At 42.3% G+C, this 23370-nt stretch overlaps 1 protein-coding gene across 4 annotated transcripts; it reads right to left on the bottom strand.

Moving 5' to 3' along the window:
- Positions 1 to 3062: 3062 nt before the first annotated feature.
- Positions 3063 to 20361, bottom strand: spast (spastin). 4 transcript variants are annotated; one of them, XM_036544356.1, is made up of 17 exons: positions 19895 to 20361; positions 14092 to 14175; positions 13636 to 13719; positions 12382 to 12465; positions 10110 to 10294; positions 9610 to 9749; positions 9427 to 9523; positions 8975 to 9049; positions 6918 to 6989; positions 6750 to 6825; positions 6549 to 6640; positions 6218 to 6297; positions 5927 to 5969; positions 5635 to 5714; positions 5132 to 5202; positions 4789 to 4829; positions 3063 to 3947 (listed from the first exon to the last, which is right to left on the bottom strand). In XM_036544356.1, exons 1-17 carry the CDS (start codon positions 20241 to 20243, stop codon positions 3822 to 3824), a joined length of 1779 nt encoding a protein of 592 aa, XP_036400249.1. In that variant the 5' UTR covers positions 20244 to 20361; the 3' UTR covers positions 3063 to 3821. The 4 variants fall into 4 exon arrangements, with proteins under 4 accessions (XP_036400249.1, XP_036400257.1, XP_036400265.1 ...); XM_036544364.1 differs by having other exon boundaries at positions 9427 to 9520; XM_036544372.1 differs by lacking the exon at positions 12382 to 12465.
- Positions 20362 to 23370: the final 3009 nt, after the last annotated feature.

Below are 23370 nucleotides of genomic sequence, written 5' to 3'. Positions count from 1 at the left end.
GCTAAAACAAAGAGAGTGCCACCCAGCTGTAGTCCCTAATGAAGACTTGTTTCATGGATAGTTGATGTGAATGACAGAACACTATGGATGAGATTAAACCTGACAGGTGAGGAGAACAGCACACTGTTCACAGGTACTCTCAAAGGCCTCCCTAAACAGAGGCGCAGAGTTTGACAGAAAGCACGATCTCCCAAATACAGGTTCTTTCTGTTTTTGAGGAACAAGCTCTCCATTTTCTTTCCCTCTGCCTGGGTGTGGAAAAGGCCAAAGTCTTACTGAACAGGATAAAACTCCACACAAACAGGCCTGAAAGCCTGCTATTTTACACATTCCAAGATAGCAATTTCATCATGATTTATGGGTCGCATAGCCTGCTGTTTGGACTGTGCCATCAGGACATCAGCAAGGGAAAGTGACTTGTCTTCTTTCACTGGGGGCCTGACCTGTGCCGAAACAAGCACATGTAGTACCGCTCTGCACAAGACAACATTCACAGAGAGGCTCAGAGACTGCTCACATTCATGGAAAACAAGACACAGACACTCATCTTACAGCGTGAACTTACCGTTAAATAACTACGAAGCATTCTTAAGGAGGCGGACCGGTGTTTCAGCCTCTGTCACAGTGAAAACTTATAGAGTGTTTACACATTTAAAAATCTTCCTAACCAGCACACACACACACACACAATACAGAATGGTAGTTATATTTTCCTGTTAGATATTATATATAGCTTATTCATAGATAAATGCCATGCCATCAATGGAACAATGCAGGGCAAGTGGACCCAGAGGAAAAAATCTAACAGACAAAACAAAACAAAAAAAAAAAACATTTGCAACAAATACACATTCCTAATGTTGGATCTCACATGATTTAAATGTGCACACATACCAGTAATGCATACGCAGAAAGCTAGTGAGTGTGTAGGAGAGACACTAGGATTATACCTTCCAGCCATTTGAATACCATGTCCACATGGGTATGTTACTGTTTTATTTCCTGATTTGAAATAATGAAATTACATTTTCTATTAGTCATTACTTGACTCAAGCATGAATACTCCACATTTACAAATAACCAAAATGCTTTTTTTTTTTTGAAAGCACAGATCAATCAGCTGCAGCACATGTCAAATTAGCTACATGTGCTGACACTGCGGAGAATGTTTTGGAAATCGCTAAGGCAAAGAGGATACTCAACACAGCCATTATACAGCGTTCATGTCGATTTGCGTTTAATACAAAATGTCAGTAAACAGGTGTACACCATGTCCCCCTGAAATACCTCCCTTGAATCACACCTCAACACAATGTTCATAAACAGCATAGAAAAAAACAAATCCAGCATAAATAGGTTTATTAGAATCACGCACGCGAACACGCACACACACACACCAAATCTTCCACAGGTCAGTCCAGTTCTTTCCTTTTTTATGATCAACACACATCTACTCAAAGAACACACTCTTCACAAAAAACAGTCAGAAAGAAAAAGTGAACACCAAGTACCAGACAGACACAGCATGTGCAATTCTGAATCAGCTACTGGCAAAATGAATTCACTTCTTTCTTGCAACTCATTTACAGTAGTATGTTTAGTGACCAATAGTTACAGAATATCCCGTAGAGCAGATTAAAAAAAAAAAAAAAAAAACAAGCAATGCTTGCATTGAGTAGGCCCAAACCTTTGAGCCATTATCAGAGGTGTCATTGGTGTGCATGGAAGAATTACTCCACTGAAAAGGGTTAAAAAGTGAAATAAGCCACAGTAAGTTATTGTACCCTGAATTTCATTTGTTATTTAGGTGTTTGCACAAACCACTGCTAAGCTACAATATGTTAAGAAACATTTTTTCAATGAAAAGTCTAATTTTCCTCATATTTACATGTACAAAAAGTGAGACATCTAACCAGTAATGGTTAATTTCTCAACCAGAAAATCTGAGACAGTGGACAGATCACAATCATTTCACTGTATAATATCTTACCCCTGTCACCCGCTGCCTTTGGAGTGGTGGGCTTCAAATTTAACAGCAGAGAATCACTACCAGTGCTTCCTAACACCAGCAATTCAATTATTTAATCTATATACTGAATTTAATCATTCAAAATATTACACCAACTACGGCGTAACCAGACTTAAGGCAGACCCACTGCCGTTTCTCCTCTTTACTGCACTCCAGTGGCTAGACAGCAAACCGTATGTTTTGACATTAGAAGGCTTGCTGCTTACTTCCTAAATGAGAGTGCTAATCTCTAAGGGTTAAATGCACCAAATACCCAACACATGCAACCTTTGTAAAAAGAAGTGAGAGAAGCAGAGGAACTCTACTGCAATGCATGTTTTTCTTTCTTTTGAATTCTTTTCAGGTATATTTTGTAGGGTTTTTCCATAGCTTTTCCTCTCCTCATTATTTCTGGAACTACGTGGCTAACATTTACAACGCAATTTCACCTCAACAAGAAAGACATAAGAAAAAAAAAAATACATAAGTGCACAGGTCATTTTTTTTAAACTGTAGTAGAAAAAGCCCTGATTTTTTTCATCCTGTCATTTTGAAAAACATTCCAAAAAAAATAGTTGTGTTTAACTACATGTCCACCCTCGGGGAACAGAATAAAAGTATACAGGAACTTCCTTTGGTACGATACCCTCTTGTGTCTAAAAGATAAGGCAGAATTTGCTTTTAAAAACTTGTGAGATTACTGAAAGAAGCAGGACACCATTAAAGGAAAGCAACTTGTCTCTCCAGGTTAAGGCACGAATCCTCCTACAGCCATGCAGATGTAAACGCCTATCTTACTTGAAGCGGGTTCGTGCAGGAACACTACTGTATGTACAAGGATCATTCAGCATTGCCACGGTTTCCTCACCTATACCAGATACTGTGGTCTGGAGGATTTCAAATCTTATATGGCTTACACTTAAATATGCTGACAGGATTTAAACCGATCGCTTTAGATTAACTCAGCAATATCTGCTATTGAGATCCTCTCAATAGAATGACTTAATGTAAATACAATGACGGGTTGTTCAATTGCTTGTTTGTTTAAAAAAAAAAAAAAAAAAAAAAAAATCTAACGGAAGACTAGATTGATCTCTACACAGCATAGTCCTCTTCAGGGCACAACACCTATTTTCAGTGTCCTTTTATTAAACAAAGGCACAGTTCATAATCACATCTTCACAACCTAATTAATGAAACATCAATCATCACCACTGTTCACTGGCGCACACAAGCCAGGCAAGGCTTGAAGATGTATTGTCTCAAACCCTTTAAACCTTCACATATTGTTCTTCACTACCAATATTAGGGCAGCGGTGTTATGTAGTGAATTCTGCACTCGACTCCAGACCTCAGTTACAAATTATAAAAATCCAGCTGTGTAAGTGAATTACAGAATGGGTGAAATGTAATTACTTCTTGTCACCCTGGAGTGAGACAACTACAGAGTTGTCTGTAGAATTTACATAAATTTCACCAAAGCCTTCCACTATTCTCCGTATTCTGTGCCCAGTCTGTAAGCGCCAAGGAGACCTGTGGCTGCCAATTGCTGAAGAATGCATCCAATATCATAAACAATGGGGATTATTCTGTGCATTAATGCAGATGTTAGAAGCACACATTGCAGGATAAAGAGGACAGACTTTTAAAAGTAAAGGGTAACCTTGTATGGTCTGTTGGTGCTTTATCCTTCTTTGAAGGAAAACCACAAAAAGAGAGCAGAGGAATCCTCAACATCCTCTTCTGCACTCTGTCCTCTTCTTCCTCCCCCATTTCAGCGTCTGTGAGCTTCCACGCAGGAGGGGGCGCTGTTTTACACCCCAGTGGTGTCCCCGTACTCTTTGTTCCACCGCACGTACAGGTCCAGAGTCTGTGGGCTGACGCTGCGCTTTATTTTTTTCAACGACTCCACAAAATCACTGAACTTAATGTTCCGCATCTGCAACATACAGAAATGGGGGACGGTTGGGAATTAACCAAGAGCCCAAACTACAGTTCACAGACAACATGTTGATAAAGAAATAAGGTGTAAATCTACATTTTAAAAACACAGCTCACCCCATATTTGTAGACAAGTGAAAATTCCTAACTCTAATGCTAAGGGGTGAAAGGTGCGGCCGCTGACCAAAGCAACGGCAATGGTCATTCAGCAGTTATGGTATGTAGCCATCTTAGCGGCAATTCAATGGATAAGCATACCTGAAGTGACCATGGCCTAAAAGAGTGGGTCAGATTTTGGCCGAACATCCCACAGATGATGCCAATTTCACTGTCATGGTAATTAATGACGCAGAAGCATTAGACAACTGTTGTGCTGCTAAAAAATGCCACTGGTGATGAGATGATGGTGCGGGAGGAAAGAGCACTTTGAATGCCAATTCTCTAAGGAGATCATGTCATGGACTTAACCCTGACAGGTTTGCAGATAGACAAGAAAGTTTTTAAATTTATGATCTAGAAACACCAAAAAAATTCAAACCCTTTTATTGGATTAATAACCAAAGCACTGTTGGAATGCTGCTACCTTACCTAGAAAATGCTTACTTTTCCCCATTAATTGCTTTGTTGTACTGAAGTTTTTGGGTTGGATGAGGTTTTTTTAACATTTAAAAATCTCCTCTTTATAAAGGGGACACCCTATAATAAGAACCACCTTAGCCAATGCAGTTCATTTAAAACAAAGCAAGATAATACCAATCTAACTTAAGACTGTTAAAGCATAACTGAAAATGCTATGTAACAACACATCCTAGAGACATTGTTCTAAGGGTAGCACTTACCTCATTTGCTGCCATGTTCTTCACCTGTTCTGGTTTTAGTTCTGTAGCAACACAAGATGAAAGCCATTGTATTCACGGATTTGTCACTGTAATGCAAATGAATTAGTCCAGACATTTCAGTGCTACTGAGCAGACAACTGGTGCTCAGAATGAGTTACTGATGCAAGCTACAGTGACTTCTTAAAGAAACAGCTAAAATGACAGTTGTGACGGACATACTTTACAAAGTACATGTCTTTAGTGTTTAAAACGTGCACCTCACCAAGCCACATATCCAACCATAAGGAAGGACAGTGGGTGCCACTAAATGAAAACTAAATGAACGACATTATCTAATCCTCACCTCTGATAGGTCCCAGAGCAGCATCTTTTGCCAAGGAAGTCAGGTCACTACCTGAGTAACCCTCTGTCAGTCTGAAATCAAGAGATTTTCAACAGTTAAATGCAGAAACAATTTTACAGGTTTCCACATACTTATACTTATTGACATATTTATATGGATATCTGGAGAGTAGTTTTAAGGGGGCGTTAAGAGTTTTTATCTTGTACGTGGTGCCAAAAGATGACAGTGAAATTAGCAAGATGCAGAACATTAAAATGGTGCACAAGTAAAACCTAAAACATGGAGTCTACTCTTTCAGGACACCAGACTGTCACAATTCTGTCTCTGACCAAGTACATCCTTCATATATCATTTGTATCGATAGTGTATTAATGTGAACTAATATGGCAACAATTGATCCAATAATGTCACCAAAGGTTTACATGGAGTAAAAACGCATTGCTTGCACTCCAGGTCCGGGACTACTTGCCCCTGCAGTCTGCACTATGTGAAAATGGCCTTACCTGGCAAGCTTGGCCAGCTCTTTTTGGTTTAGTGGGTTTCCATGCTTCCCCAAGAGATTCTTCAACAGTTTGAATCGTGTCTAAAACACATGGTACAAACAAATGGTATATTAGAGGTTAGTACCTGAGAGTTTAAGTGATTGCTAATGTGAAAGTGTATTTCCTGAAGTACTACTGTCAGTGATTGACATGGACAAGGCTGCCACTTGTAAGTATATATATGCAGCTGCGTACAAAGACATTTTGTTGAAATTTGTTGAAAACGAGCATTGTCAAATTGGATTCAACATACCTCTTCTGTTGGTAGAGCCACATAGACCCGTTTTGCGAATCGCCTGCACAAATGGCATCACAGATTATTATTGTGAAAAGGACTGTCTGTTCAAAATGGAAAAGTACAATCTGCATTCATGTGACATAAGGCTTTACACAGCAATTAAAACTTCTGTCTCTTCATCAGACCCAAAGAACCCAGAGGTTATCCTCTAGGGAGATGGTGACCTGTTTTCATAAGGCACACTGACACCGTGAAGGGCTTGACTGCCCTGCAGAGAGTAAAGGTGAGACAGGTGTCCCTCCTTACCTCAGCACAGCCTCATCCAGCTCCTGAGGCCTGTTGGTGGCCCCCATTACCAGCACCCTGTCGTCCCCTCCAGACTGGACCTGCACATAAACGGGGAAAAAAAATATGAAACCGCAGGAGCTGCACATCCCACATGCACGTCCACCCAGGATATGACAGGCGGCTGCGGTCCATTTTCAGTTCTCAGAGACAGACTTATCTGAAATCAGTTACTGCGTATCCTTCTTGCCATGATGCAAATGCATGAGTTCAGAGAATTGAGCGGCCGTGTATGAACTTGTCCTTTGTACAGTCTGCACTAAACTCTGCTTGTCTGTGGCTTTTGTCTTACCCCGTCAAACTCGATTAAGAACTCAGTCTTCAGTCGCCGGCTGGCGTCGTGTTCTCCCTCTCTCCTCTCGCAGAGGAGGCTGTCAATTTCATCTACGGTAAAGGAACAGTCAGTAAAAATAAAGGGGACTCGTTGCGGAGGTGCAGCTTTGACACGAAATCGCTCACAGGGGTTTTGTGTGGAAAAAAAAACGTCTCTCACCAATGAAAATGATGGAAGGCTGCAGCTCTCTCGCAACGGCAAACAGGGCCCTGACAAGCTTCTCGCCCTCTCCCACCTACAGGGGACAGAATATAGGGAGTCCATTAGCTTTTTTGCACCGCTGCGCATTGAGGGATGAATGAGAGTTTGCTTCTTCAATTCACTTACATATTTAGAGGTCAAGCTGGCTGCACTTATGTTGAAGAAGGTCGCGTTGGATTCCATGGCAACGGCTTTGGCCTGTTCATGAAAGATGACAAGAACATCAATATGGTTCAAACTGAATTCATTTGCGTCGACGCCTTTTAATTTAGCACTATAGACCTCTGTGGAACTAAAAGCCTTCAGGGTGCTCTCTGTAGGTGGTAAGGACAAGCTAAAAATACAGCGACAACATTCAGTCCTATTGATCACTTTATAACAGTGTATGTCCTGATCGAAGTTCATCAGAATTATTTTGCCAGTTTGATACAGCAGCTATCACAAATAATGCACAGTTTCTGACAAACTAATAGCAACCTGACACACCACGAGTGTGAAAATGATGTAATGTCATCAGTCACAACTGTATATAATTCTATGAAACCACACAGTTCTACCTGAATGAGTTTACTAAAAACTGAACCACTGGGGAAATTAGCTAATACTTGGGTCAACGGTTAATCCTTCAGGGTTTAACTACATGACAATAATTTAATGATAAAAACAATAAATGTAGATATTTAAAAGGCTATTTAATCTCACGTGTTTCAAGCCATAATCTGAATATCTGGAGAACTGTGTGCAGACTACTGAATGTCATGCCAGAACCTTAACAATAATAAAACAAGAGACTAACTATTGATTGAAATGCGTATTATTGACTGAGCTGAATATGGTTCTGCATCTATACAATAGTGTTTCAGTCAAATGGTTCTGCATGTATTCAATAGTGTTTCAGTCATATGGTTCTGCATGTATACAAGAGTGTTTCAGTCATATGGTTCTGCATGTATACAAGTGGTTCAGTCAAATGGTTCTGCATGTATACAATAGTGTTTCAGTCATATGGTTCTGCATGTATACAATAGTGTTTCAGTCATATGGTTCTGCATGTATACAAGTGGTTCAGTCAAATGGCTCTGCATGTATACAAGAGTGTTTCAGTCAAATGGTTCTGCATGTATACAATAGTGTTTCAGTCAAATGCAGGTGATTACAGAAAACAGGACAGAACAGAGACACCTTTAAATACCTGATTCAGAACTAACCAACTAAGTATGAAGGTAGAATTGTGCCTTAAATATGAAGAAGCGCAGAGTAAGATTTGCGCTTGTAAACGGCGAACTGTAAAAGCGAAACACTGATCGCAATTGCAATTCACAACTTATGAAACCGCATTTTGGAGTTTGCGACTGTAACTTCTGATCTGCAAAACTGCAGAAAACAAATTGCAATCGTAACTTCATACTTGCAAAACTGTACCAAGGGATTTGCGTTTTGTAACTTCCCGTCTGAGCGCTCTGGAGCGCGATCTTATCACGCGATTTTTGGCCATTTTCTCTCGCAAGTCTGTGTGCCAAAAATGAAAGAAGCGCGACTCACGATTTGCAACTTACAACTTGCTTTCAAGAAATAATGTAGCAACTGCCTTTCAGATTACTCTGGTATCTGCATTCTGAGAAACAGATTTGCATTTAAATGCTGTGGTTATATGACGCTTGCAAGGTTCCTGGCCAATCAATCGAGTATACTGCCACCTACTGGATGCTTGTGTTAGAACAGCCACAGCTTACTGTAACTATGAATTCAGTTTTCTCTTCAGCTATACATAGAAACTACTGCCAATATACCTGGCAGGCTAAGTGCTTCTGATGAAGTAAATATTCACCAAGGCGATTCAGCTATATGTGGTGAGAATTGTTCACAGAGATAACATCATTATTAATGTCATTAATTGGTTATTCTAACATTTAAAATCCATTGATCTGCATACTAGCGTGCATCTTGCCATCTTAAAAAGGTATAGTAAAACACATATGATCCATAAACTTATTCCAGTGACTCTTCTTCATGGTTTGGTACATAACCAAAATGCCCGGTGTCAATAAAATGTCTTGCACAAAGTCTTGTAGAATGTGCAGGAAATTACTGGAAACGGTCTGCCTACATGACTGCTTTATGAGAGAACTGTCTACTCAAAGCCTTACGGTCCCTCCCAACCCCACTCTCCTCCTCTGACTCACCAGCATGGTCTTCCCATTCCCTGGCGGGCCAAAGAGAAGCAGGCCTCTCGCAGGCGCCCGGAGGCCTGTAAACAGCTGAGGGGAAAATCAACACAGGCCACGTTCAAACTCGTGCTCTGACTCAGCCTACGTTCTTGTCTGATGCAGCTTCATATTTACCATCAACAGAACCATGTAGAGATAGGATACGTCTCCAGGCTATGCACCATAAGAAAATGTAGCCTGAGGAAACCCTTTGTTTCAGTCTGGTAATTAGTCTGGTAAGGGCCATTGAGATGGTGTATGCCTGAAAACCAATTACATGCATTTTAAAAATCCTTCTTCACAGAAAACTTTGTATCAAATTATAGCTCCTGTGTTGAAATACGATGTCATTCAGAGAACAATCCTCTGTGGCTAAACATGGCCAGACACGTGGCCTTTTCTTCCTTGGTTTCTCGCTAGGGACTCACTTCTGGCCTAAGGGCAGGCAGGATGACGATCTCCTGGAGGGCCTGCTTGGCAAGATCCTGCCCAGCGACATCCTCAAACCGCACTGCCGACCCACTGCTAGAGGCAAGACGACATCGGTGTTATCACAGGTTCCCTCTCGGCCAGCGACCAGGCTACACGGTCTGCTCATGGCCTGCCCCCACCTGTCCACAATCTCGTTCAGGATGAGATTGGCCAGCTTGCTGTCCACGTTCTTGAAGTTCTTCATGTCCCTCTTTTTGAACGGGGTCCCCGTGGGCGTGGTGGGCTTGCTGTTCTGCCGGTTGCCAGCTTTAGCAGGGCCCTTCAATGGGAAACAATGAGGTCACCAACATGGGTATGCCTCAAGCTTGTGGAGTGTTTGTGTCTCAGTTTAGTTTTTCAGCGCTGACTTTCTCAACAAAACATCCTACGAGAAGACCGGAGCTGAATCATGTAGCCATTTTTAGGATGTTGATAATGATGTATCCTATCTTTGGCTAGGCACTGCAGATAAAGTAGAACCACCTCATGACAGTTTCCTGACTACTGTGAACTTCTCATTCATTAGATATGCTTCAACATTAACAAATCAAGCCTGGTGCCTACAGATTAGGTGGATGAACGGGTGTCAGGCTCCTACGTGACGGGGTCTGGGTGTAGACAGGAGAAACTGGGGCCTCACCTTGTTACCGTGGGAGGGCTGGGAGGTAGTTCTGGCAGCGCTAGAGCCGGGGGGCCCACTGTAACTGGGGGAGCGCTGGTGCCCGTGGGGTCCCATCGGGGGGGTTTTGGGTACATGCTTTGATCGTGGTAGAGAGTGACTAGAGTGTGTCAGGGGATCCTTCCTTTTGGGCACCGCCCCACTCACTGCCAAGAACAGGAGAAAGGCTATTGATTTTTCCGCTTTCCCGTTCAGATGGTGATGTCACTTCCAATGCTGCAGCAATGTGATCGTCGTTTCTCAAGAGGCCGCTGAGTTTGACCAACAGGCCGAAAGGCTTTCTTCCACACCCCCTGTGCTGTGGTATAATCAGCCAACCCTGCCTTCAACCAAGTCAGCAGACCTCCATCATTAAACGGGAAAACTCAGAAAGCATAACGTTTGTCATAGTATAAAGTAGATGACATTGTAAATCCCTTATCAAGAGAAATCACTTTAGGTTTGTTTTAGTACTGCTGTCAACAGGATTAACAAGCGCATTCCTCGTCCAATGACAAGGGAGACTAAAATAAATACATCTCAGAGACATGGAATTTGATTCTGGCAAGCATCGGTAAATAATGATGACACCTCGAGCGGTGTTCTCAGGACACCTGAATCAGTCACTACGATTAAAAAAAAAAAGCATCTACTGTACAAGTCCCAACAAAGACATCCTCAAATCAGACTTTGGGAACTTCTGAATAACAAATGGGGGAAACATTCTCCTTTATCAAGTCTTGTTTATTTGTTCAATTTCTCAGGCCTTCCAGACTCTGCCACAGCAATCACTTCGAAATACTTCCTGCAAGGCCTGCCACACTTAATTATCTGCACCTAAAAAACAATACATAAGATTGATTATGTGGGCAGGCAACTGCTGCAGAGGTGGTGTGTGACAGGAATCTTGACTGGCTTCTAGCCCCAACCCTTGCAGCTTGGCAGACTTGGGCAGATGGTGCCCTGCTTGTCTTCTGAGAGCCATTTTGCATTCTTACTTATACAAATCTCTCATAATAATATAAAAAAAAAAAAGATTCATGCATTTCCAATGATTTCTTCTTTGACACTGCACATAGCAAGTATTCATATGTGGTATCAATATATATATTCTGAAACAGACACAAAGTGGTGATCACATAAGCTCGGATCTACTTTCTGGTAGTAAGTATGATATTCATATGACATTCTCAGGGAAACTGCCGCAGTACCAAATTTGAGAGAAAACCCAAAAGGACAGGAATCTACAAATTGTGCTGTGTGTTAATGTTTACAGCAGTCAGTTGAGCACAATGCACTCAAAACCCGAGTGCTGTGGTTTGCATACATTATGCATTATGTACTCCAATAAGGGCACAGAGCTGCTGATAGCTTCGTCTTTCATTCAGAAGGCTCAATTTTATTTCTGCCCATGTGATAAAAGTTCAGCTCAACTGAACAAAGGTAAGTCCAAAATGAAAATATCCTCAGAACTACATAAGAGGTGCAGTCAGGTGGGAATAGCTTTTGTAAGTGAGGAGAATTCTTTGAGTCAATCATATTTCCTCGGGACAAAATTTATATGAAAGACTAATGAAGACTGCACAACATTGTGTTTTTGATGAATTATATAAGTGTTCCCTTAGGTAGTACAAATGCTTTTGGATTAAAATGAAAACATTTCCCCATATTACTGATTGAATGCTCGTAACTCACAAGAGAGGCAAGTCCATCAGATATTTATTTCTTTTTACATTTAGGGAATGAAAAAACTGATGTTATTCAGAACCAACATCAATTCCAATATGTACTTCTCAGCACCAGAGCACATTCACTTTGAGAAAATGTCTGCGTTTCAACCCATTGAAAATTCCTCATTTAAATTCAAATATTAATTCCAGTCCAACGTATTTCCCCTTTCTTTAGAGGTACATTAATTCCGCTCTGGAAATACCAATTCACCATGCCTGTGAAGATTACTAAAAAATATGCACACGCGCTACAATTTGGTTTAAGACACTGAATAAAATGACATTTCCATAGCTAAACCTCAGGTCCCTTATGAGATTAGCAATAATTGAACCACAATTGAATCTCCACAGGGTTTTAGCAAGTGCTAATTGTAATTCATTGTACGCACAGCAATGCAATCTCAAAAATGATCTTCAGATACAACCATTGCACCAAGTCAGTTTATCTCAAAATGAACTTGGTGGCAAGAAGAAGCTCATACACCATGTCCGTTTTGCACGAATGAAGGAGCCTCGGCACCCACCTGAACGGAGATGGCCATTATGGTAGGGCTGGTTTGTGCTTTCTGTATAGATGTCTCTCTGAGCTGAACCTGGGGGAAGTTTTGCTACATAATTGGGAAACAAACAAAAAAAAAAACAAATATCGGGGTTTGGGAGGGTGGAGAACATAAAATCAAATCAACTTAAAATACTCAGGACAGAAGAATAACCAAACAAAAATAAGGGCCTTCTGGCTTGGTGACAGCCATGATATAATGATGATAATACGGAGGGTGGGGCTGACAATGGGACTGAGATGTGGTGACAGCCAGCATGCCATTCCGTTTGTCTCACACCAAGTCCAACTCTCCAACAAAACACAGCACACGTCCTTGAGGAACGAACACCTTGTTCATACTGGGTGATATTACTAATAAATACACTTGTTTGCTAAAAAAAAAAGTTTCATGACATAATTGGAATCAATTTTAGGCTTATGGGCTCACAAATGTAACAGTAAATTTCATTTCATTCCAAAAATAACACTGAATAACAAAAAAATAACACTGCAAACCCTGATGTACTAATAAGTACAGTTCTAAGCTCTGAACTGCAGAATACGAAAAAGTCAATGTGAGCAGTATCCAAATGCACCAGCAACTGGACAAAACCAATTGAGTAAATCTGGTTGCCTTCACACACAATGACAGACAATGACTCCTGTAAGAGCGAGCGCTGTGCAAGTGTTGGAACCGTGGCCGTGCTTTGCAAGGAGCGGCAGTGCAGTGGGATGTGTCTTTGCATCCACATGTGGCGCTGAAAGCCTGGGCAGCGAACCATTTCTATTCTTATGCTAATCGGCATACTCATACACACAGCAGTTGCACTAAACCAGAATAATGGTTTGAAGGCAAATTGCTGTAAGCTAGGAATGAACAAGACCTTGTGGTATTGCTCTGTCACCAGAGGGCAGATTTTCACATCCAGTCATTGTTTTGCTCACAATGCTTTCATTTGTGGATTTGAAATAAAAACTAAAAAAAAAAAAAAAACTCATTTTTATTTTGGCAATTTTTTAAATACAAAAAGCCAGTTCACAGACATCAATGTGAGCATATCCTTTTATTCATTAATATCCTGTTTATCGTGCAAATCTGCATCACCATCATAATCAATGACTCATTAAATCAGCCATAAAAGGCCATAAAAAAGCATGTGAACATGGTATTACAGGATACCGATGAGATGCATGAAATGTCCAGCACTTAATGCATCTGTACAGTTGACCCACTCACCTAAAAGCTCTAGTCGATCCTTAGCCATTATGAGATTGGTGGTCATCTTGGCCTGGAGACGCTTTGCTCGTTCAAACTTCTCCCCTGACAAGGGAAGGAGCCGCAGAGGAAATTAAGAAGAGGACAAAACTAAAGTCACTACAGAGATGACAACTGGCATAAAGAGGAGTGGAGAAGACAAAAAGTATAAAATAAAGGGTACGTGGGACTGGTTTACATACTAAGCACACATCAAGGCAAAGATCCTTAGAGGGATGATACATGAATGCTTGCAACATCCATCCTGCCTCTTTCCACAAGCTTTCCTTACTCAATCCATCCTAACTGTTTTTTAAACATTAACAGACTACGGCAAATGAACCGTAAGTATTTGACCATGATAAAGCTCATAAACAAGTCCTGGCAGAACCAAAAACGTTGGTTCAACAGCGAGTGCCAACCAAATGCAAAACTCACCTTGTCCTGCAATCTCGATGGCGATGCCCTTCTCCAACTCCGCAATTCCCTTCTTGTACCACTGCACTGCCTGCTCTTTATGACCTGGAAACACACAAAAGAACACAGGGGTCAGCACAGACATTCAAGCATGAACACGTTCAAGGAGCTTTTGAAACCACGGCTTTACGTGCCCTCACGTCATCTGATGCGTTCACGTGCGATTTTAGGTCTTTTAAAAACGTACAGAGCCTCCCAGTTCTATCTCGGCCATACCAGTTCTCCAGTGCGGAAAATTAGGGTTTCCCCTTCATTAAGCAAGAACTACAAAAACACCCTATAAAGGAATTCCAGTTTGCTGGTGACAGTCACGTGCTCACTGAGCTAAGAGCAGCTAACCAGTTCCACTTACCAAAATGGACATAGTGTTGAACTTCATATACAATGACAGCCAAGAACACTTTTATTTCCATTGAATATCTATTTCCTTTGTACTGGATGGAGCCTCATTCTTTCATAAAAAAAAAAGCACATTTATGCTCAAGCGTAATGACATAAATGAAACACCCACCAGTGTAAATACCTGTTGTCTCGCTCCTCTCTTTAATCTGCATGCAGTAAAAACATGCAAAGAAACTGAAACCCGAATTTCATCAAAAAAAGATTGATTTCTTGAAATAAACTTAAAGCAGACACAGGAGCAAACCTGACAAAAACAGAATCTGCTGAACAGCAGCAATTTCAATGTCATTTCAAGACGTGAGAGGCTTTGAGGTCTTACAATGTTATAAGTTACAATGAAAGGCCATAGATGAGAGGACGTGGAAGAAGCCAGTGAAATACCCAGCTGGCATGTAAGCAGTAGCCTGAATTGAGGGAGGAAGACAAGATCCAAGACCCCAGCCCTCTGTTTCAAAGAAAGAAAGAAAAAAAAAAACACCGTCTAAACTGCAGACACGAGCCACAACCCAGTCAAACGTCCTTGGCTTCAGAAGACTAGAGTACTCAAGGAGTCAAAAACCCAGAGCATCATATTCATGAAGGTCCACTTGATAAGAGGAATTTTCTCTCTGTTGCAAGGTAACACAAAGATAGGCAAACAGATGTGAAGCATGATACGCTAAAACTAACGTTTTTTTGCATCAATATCCTGAGGCGTGCTTGTCTCCTTTCACTGTTTTAATAATTCAGTAAGCTTCACCACAACGCTTTTAATCAAAACAGGTATTGGATTATATGTTCCCCTCCAGTCTCTCAAACTGTGGACACTCGTGGGCATGCCCCTGTTACCAGGCCATCATTAACCGTGTCACTACCAGGCCTCTCTTTACAAGGCTCTTCATATCCAAAATATCTGGAGCAGTTGGACTGTCACTACACATGTAGTAGTGATAAGACCAGGCATCAGAGTCAGTGACTGCTATCCGTCCCTATGTTATATCAAAATACTAATGTCATACTGCCACCGTTCATCACTGAGAATGAAATACTGTCAAGGCCAGCGTACGGAGAGGGATTTTCAACACGACGCTTCTGTATTCCCCGGGGAAGGACGAGCCGACAGCTCCAAACAAGGGAGTCAGAGATGCTAAATGAATCAGGTCCTTTGTTCCGGCGTATCATAGTCGGTTTTCCCACTGCTGAAACAACGGGGCTACACAGGGAGACTTGGAGTCCAACATAAGTGCTGGCCTGGTGAAACAGGAGTGGCTTCCTGCAGCTTGGAGGAAAGGCTAATTGCACAAATCTCAGGAATTATTCACTCCATTCCACGCTCGGCGAATGGGTGGCTGCACGTTTCATTTCTGAAGCAGGACAATAAATAGCTATGCTAGATATGCATAACCTTATTCACCAAGTAACCTTATTAACCCTACGTTAACCCCAGCCATTACAACCAGCGGCATGTATGTGTATTGAGCAGGCTGTTCATGTTTTAGGCTGTTCCTGAAGGTTACCCACAAAATCCTTTAACTTCTGCCTGCTCATAAAAAGATGGTGGAACGGATGAAAACTTCATTTAAATTATTCGTTCTAATCAAAGCACGCACATCTGGGTGACAGCCATAGCAACAGACAGGACATTACAGTAATTTTCAACTCAGAGGACCTCAATGTGGCAAAGGAGGACATGGGCGGGGATAACCTGCTTGCCTCTGCGCTTTGACCATTTCATACCGCATCAGCTGGTGTCTTGCGGCACTGTACTCTTTCGTTAGGATAAATATGACATGAGGACAAAAGTCACACTCAAACGGTTTAGACAGCAGTTCCTGCCAGCATGCGCAGTCCCCGGCCTGGGGGACAGAGCAGCGGCCACTGCGGCATCAGCTGAGCACAAAAAAACGAGAACAAAGCCGTGTGGCCTCCGCGTCCACTGTAGCATCACCACCAGGCACACGTGGCTGCACAAAGACTACACAGCGAAAGTGACTGCCTTCGAAAGGGGACGCAAAATTCAAATCTGATGTGGAAATTCAAAAAAAAAAAAAAAAAAAACAGAAGAGAATATGTTTCTCTCCGGAGTGTAGTAACCACAGGCTGTCTGAGAGAGAAAGTACAGCACAAAATCAGCCTTATTTCATAAAGGCTGAACTTTCAACAAGCTTAAACGGTGACAGTCTATTGTGCTGGAGATGCTGGGCAGGGACTGACCTCTTCCATGGGGGGGAAAAAACATCATCAGACAGCAGTTAATTGAATTTGGTGGGACTTGCATTGATTTGACTCCCGTTCCACATACATGCCTTTGGGGAGACCATGATTAAAAAAAAAAAAAAAAAAAACATGTAACATCCCTCCACTGACAGTATAATCCAAGGACAAACCGCATTACATAAATAATTGATGCTAATCCATGACAATGAAAGAAATGGGAAATGAGAAAAAAAGCCCAATCATCTCAGGGGAAATTGTTATGGAAATCAATAGAGCCAGTGACCCACAGGGCCATGCCAGTTTCTCAACACAGTGCATGGAAGGGGGAAGCAAAATTGGATAAAGACAACAGCAAGCACACAGCTTGTGCGGCCAGCCTATCTTCAGACTCAGACAACACTGAATATGCACTATTCTGGGTCCAGTTGCAGGAGGAGGTGCATGTTCCATCTGCATCCATTATTTTGCTACCGCAGGACAAGCTGAGCTTCTCTTTTTGATGCTCTCAAACTGGACACTCACACTGGACAGATACGACCTCTGCCTTCACTTACTACACCAACCCAACTTATATTAGGGCAACCCACTTATTATCACCAATTCTACCCAACAGACCACTGGCATATCACCATAGTTCTCTAGTCAGTCAATTCAACTGCAATACGTTTCTGTGATCAGCTAACCCATCTGATGCGACAACCTCCTTAATGGCACCTGCAGAGAGATGGGATACGCACAGCAATATAATTCAGTGACATCAATCACCTCGTCTGAGACAAAAACACAACCGGCAGTCAGTCTCTGAGAGTGGAAGAGGCTACCGGCATAGCCTTGCAGCGCAGGCGTTTCCACCCACGTATTGAGGTCTCCTCGGACAGGGGCGGCCTGTTTCCACGCCGCTAATGACGGCCACTACCGTCACGCAGCATCGCGCGCGGTAACGTTTGCTTGTTCGCTTGTGGCGATCAGGGCTCTACGTGTGTGTGCCCCAGGTGGCTGCCCTGCCCATTCGCCTCCTGTCCGCAGGGAAACGTCAAAGAGGCGCCGACGGGGAGGGGCCCGTCAAGGATAATTTCTCACACTCGAGCAGCATCCTGCGGTGCACAGAAGGGTAACTGATGCCACTTTTCGAGACTCAAATTCTAGTCTTTGGTAGAGGATGCTCTGTTGTAGCAATAAAGTGGGTAATGCCACTGTTAGAAAAAAACAGAAGAACAAAGAAAAAACAAAATATGGTCAAGCCTAACGAGCAGTCAGCAAAAAATAACTGTATACTTATATCATGCTATGTTGTTTCTAATAGTGGTAAGCTTAAACACATCGCACTAAATCACAGTCATAACCATTACAGACCTATATGTTTTGGCCTGGTACTGGACCGCATTTAAGCCACTTACCTTTCTCTGACAGGCTTCATAAGGTTCAAATGTACTCAGCAATTTGGATGCACATTGTGGGAAAGCAGATTGATGCCTATTGACCAGCCACTGTGGCTCATTGCCAGCTCAGCACTGAGCCCATAGCATTTTACATAAGCTTTTGTGAGAGCCAGGAATCTACACAGAGATGCACTGCAAAACAAGGCCAAGACACTGAATGTGTAATATATGGATAGTGGATATGAATACCAGTCATTACAATGCCTTTCATGTACCCTTGGAGATATAGCAATGCCTCTGTAATCTGACATTTCTGTAAATTTACAGCAGTGGTGAAAACACTCACTGGATCCCTCCGATATTCTGGGTGCATGTCCATGCTCCGGGCTCCATTTCATATACAGTATGTGTCCCAGTCAAATAAAACTGAGGACCCTCACATACCATTTTGCATTGACACATTCACATGCTAGGGAAAAAAAAACTCTTGTTATCAAACAAGTTAATAAACCCAACGTAACTCAACCCATAGGCATTTTAAGAATCAGTCCTTTGATTACAGAAGGCCAAGCAGCTGACATCCTCTTTGCTTCAGGCATCAACCTCCAATCACCATGGACTTCACGCATTTAAAGAGGAGACAAAAAGAATTCGGTTGCCCTACTTCCAACAGACATCAACACACATTTAAAAAAAAAAATCAATATTTGCTAACAAAGAGAGAAATGGATTGCTGACAATAGACATGCAAAGCCTTTACGGCCTAAAATATTATGGTATGATATTTAGCCTAGCCCATATCAAGCACCAGTTGGAGAAATGTCATGCTGAACTTTCATTTGGTAGTTTGCACTAAAAGAAGTCTAGTAAAAATGTCCATACTTATTTCTTGAAATTGGTCAGGGCAGTTTGCTTCGATATTCACAGAATTTGAAACAAAAATCGTTAGTATGATGATGTGCCCAGTATTATGTATAATTATGGGAAAAACTTAGCTAAATCGTATCGACAGCTGGCCGCATTGCATTATTGATGGCGCATTTAAAATGTAATATTAATGGTTCGTACGTGAAGTTGACCCCGCACATAAAAGGTCTAGGCTAGAGGGTCGTCTGGAAACGGTTACAGTACTGTAACAAGCAAGCTGGTTCACGTTAAAGGGACAGATTACTTCCTGATTTTGAGTTGCATAGACTTCAGCCTTACTAACTTGTAAAAAATCATTTTCGTGCCAGTTTCCCATGTGTTAGCTAAGTTTATATCTACACACTTACATGTATTAGTGTTGCTATAGTCTAGCAATATATATAACTGTCTGCATTCCAGCACTGATTCGAATTGGCAAAAAAACCCCTTCATATCCACTAACTCACATCATGTTATATGACAGACGCTTGATAAGATAGGTAACGCTAGGATGAAATTAGTTTACGCCATATTCAAATGATGCAAGACATGTGTTAATTACATTTACAACCAACTGTACGGTCTGACCGAAAATACAAACCAGTCAGCACTGACAGTTGGTTAAGCAAGACAGAGAGCTAGCTAGGTATGAAAGCTAAAAACAGGAAGTACCAAATGACAAGTTGTCGCTCGTCTGAACAGTTAGCTCGCTAGCAGGGGAATGTTTTGAGTTTGAAGGCAGACCTCTGCTATCTTTCTGCTATGCAAACTAACTGGCTACCGCCGCTCGATACACAACTGACAGACAACAAACAAAGGCAATGCTCATCATCACTCGCCCCTCTGATACTGGAAGGAGAGATCTTTAATTTGATTCTAACCTTTGTCATCCTCGTCGATCCTTAGGGCAACAGAGATGTACTCAAAGGCCTGCTTGTGGTGGTTTCGGATCAGCTCGCCGCTGTCTTCATATTCCTCTTTACCGATGTCCTCCGGCCGTTTAGCTCTGGCCGCCATAGCTTGGGACAGCCGCTCGCAAATCCAGGCGAACAGAATGCCCAAGTACAGGGCGAGGACTCGGAAGAGCGCAAACACAGCCAGCAGTGGGTAGGAAAAGTAGTACAAATTCCTCTTATGGAGCGACACCTGACTGGGGGCGTCGCCTTCGGGCGGGGAGCTGGCGCTGGCTGAGCCCTTTTTCTTTCTGCCTCTTCCACCCGGAGAATTCATTCACCTGGCTCGCCGTCGCCTCCATAACACATGGCTGACTAGCTTGTTAGGCTCGGGCGGTATTCCACTCCTCTATTTCCAGCAGCTAAGCAAGCATCTATCGACTTATCCCAATGCCAACCAGAGATAAAGGGGGCGTCACCTATGAGGCTATTCATTTTAACGCCTTTGCTCATAGGCTGTTGAACACGCTGTCAGCAAAAAAGAAAAAGAAAAATGGAGGTGGGTTTGTAAACTAAGGGCGACTCGCTAGGCGTATGTAGAGTGGATTAACCAAAAACTGGTCTGCCGCAACCAGTTTTAGCTACAGACTTGTTCATTGGTGTTGGACTCTTTTCATGAGGATCAATATCCCTAAACCATGTTTTTGAGCATCGAATACGATAATCAGTTTTTTTTTTCATCAAGAGGGGATGAAAACGTAGTAGGCCAGTTTCGCCAAGTGAAGTAGGACCCCTGAATGATAAACGTGTGCTTCTGTATTATTTTAAAAAGGAATACACGAACCGATGGGTCTGTGAAGTGTATGATTTTCAGTTTCTGTCTGCACAATAAATATGTACTAGCGAATATCACTAAGTAAGCCAGATCAGTGTTGTGATACGTGAAGCCGACAGAAACTTAAGAACGCGCTAGTTACATGAACTCATCTTGAGGAACGCTAGATATAAGTATATGAAATCACTTAAAACCTATTTTATGTCTACTTATGTTGTAGGTGTCGGCCCTTGTTCATATCTTTTGAGGCTTTGGTATTGTGCTTAACCTCATTTTAGACACAGCATTTAGGCTACTTGAATAAAGGTTTTCAGGTCAGGTGTATCTTAAAGTGAATTGCAGCCATTGTGAGTGAGGATTTTTAATCTACTCTTTACTTTGTTGCCACTGTTGCTCGGATTTTGATGCTTTCCTTATCTCTTAGATTCAAGATGTATGTTCTGACCATTGCTATGGTTGGCTCCACTGATGTCAGATCCACAGTGATTTGGTCAGGACAGCTAGGGAAACTAAATGATCTAGAAGGTCTCTTTGGATGCAGGAAGCTCATCTCTACATCACATTGCCTCTGATCCAACAGACACTACAAACCCAAGCCACCAGTCCCTGGCACATTGAATTATAAAGTAGTCTTTAATTTCTCTATTCTTCTCACTGACAGAATATTATTATCTTCTCAGAAACCCCCTCTAAACTCCTCCCCTCCAACTCCTCCACCACCACTACCACCTTTGGATTTGCATTTGCCAATACCTACATCAGTTCATTGAACTGTAACCAAAACACAAACGATGCTGCTAATATAACAATATAATCTCAACAGCCTGCAAAAATACATACGCTAAATTATTGTTCTGTCATGTTTAATTTAAGAATTATATCATATGGTATGCTTGACAGTTGGCTATCCGAAAGGCTGACTTCATCTCGGCGTACACATCCCCTGTCTCCCTTCAGTTCTTCCCTCTCATGAAAACATGGACCACCTCTGACAAACATGCCACACTTGTTGCCCTTTGCCCCACTTAAATCTCCACCTATCTACCCAGACTATCTAGATGTGGTGGTACAGGTTCATTCCTCTCTTTTCACTTGAATCTCTTTGTACTCCCCTCAACCAGCTCTCTATCTCCTCTTTTGAATTTCATGCTGTCACCAGTCCAACTGCACTATTGTCATTCTCTACTGCCCTCTGGATCCTTTGGGGTGCTTTCTAGATGAGCTGTATGTCCTGCTCAACTCCTCTGCTGATGGTGGAATGTGGCTTATTCTTTCTGGTGACTTCAAAGTCCAGCTTTATTCCTCTCATGCTTCTGGCTTCAACTACTAGTTTAACAGTTAGTCCACTCCATCTTTCTGATCACTATTTCATTTCCTTTACTCTTCCCCTTTCCACAAAACCCCCTATGACTTGATCCCTCCCTTTCAGTCACCCATTGACTGTTACGGGTATGCCACATGACGTCAGGTAAAGGGTGCATGTAAGTAGGGGTTATGGGTCACGTGACATCAGGGTCACGGGTGCACGAAGGTGTGCACCTCAGGTATTTTAAATGTCTATGGCGGCAAGCACAGTCGTCGGGGAATTAGAGTGAGTACCAGCGTGGTATATTGTGTGTATCTAGCTGTCTCTTATACAGAGTTTAAGAGCAACTGTATGTATAAAGTTCATGAGATGGTGGTGCATTTTTTGTCGCATTTATATTCTAATTTTGTTTAGTTGTTTTGGGTAGGACGGTGGAGCCGGTCCGACGGTCTATTTGCAGATCTTCAGAACTCATCTTTTCTCGACTCCACATTACCTTCTTCCCTCTCTCAAACCACTCTTTCTGAAATTCCTGTGCATTGCAATCTCTTCATCTACCTTTCCTCTGACCCGTATCAGTACTACCTAACCGGTTAAGCTTCGAAGCACTTCGCCGCTGCGTCGTCTGCCCGGCTGGACCAAACACTGAAGAGTGAGTAGCCGGGTTGTTGTGTTTTTATGTGCGGAGTATTTATCCTGCTAACTGCCCTGTGACTGCCTGTAGTCACCTTTGGCAGGAGTCTGGCCGTAACACAACCCATTCCTCTATGGTCACTGCTTCAGTCCTGTGTTTGGGGTCATTCTCAAACTTGTCACCTGATTCTGCCTCATGCTGTCTCATGTCCTCCCTTCATTTGGTCATGTCTTCTTGCTAGTTACAATCAATCAAATACTGAAGACCCACCTCTTCAGACTGAACCTCATTTCCCCTAACTTAGTGTGATCTCTTGTTCCCCTGATATGTAATTTCTTATACACTATATGGCCAAAAGTATGTGGACACCTGACCATCACACCTATATGAGCTTATTGGACATCACATTCTAAAACCATGGGCATTAATATGGAGTCCCCCCCCCCCCCCCCCACCTTGCAGCTATAACAGCCTCCACTCTTCTGGGAAGGCTTTCCACAAGATTTTGGAGTGTGTCTGTGGGAACTTGTGCCCATTCAGCCAAAAAAGCATTTGTGAGGTTAGGCACTGATGTTGGACGAGAAGGCCTGGCTCGCAATTGGTATTCTAATTCATCCCAAAGGTGTTCAGTGGGGTTGAGGTCAGGGCTCTGTGCAGGCCACTGGAGTTCCTCCACACCAAACTTGTCA

This window comes from Megalops cyprinoides, chromosome 1, assembly GCF_013368585.1.
Source record: "Megalops cyprinoides isolate fMegCyp1 chromosome 1, fMegCyp1.pri, whole genome shotgun sequence".
Classification (NCBI taxonomy): Eukaryota; Metazoa; Chordata; class Actinopteri; order Elopiformes; family Megalopidae; genus Megalops; species Megalops cyprinoides.
Note: the sequence above shows the minus strand (reverse complement) of the source record. Positions and strands in the feature narration are given on the sequence as shown.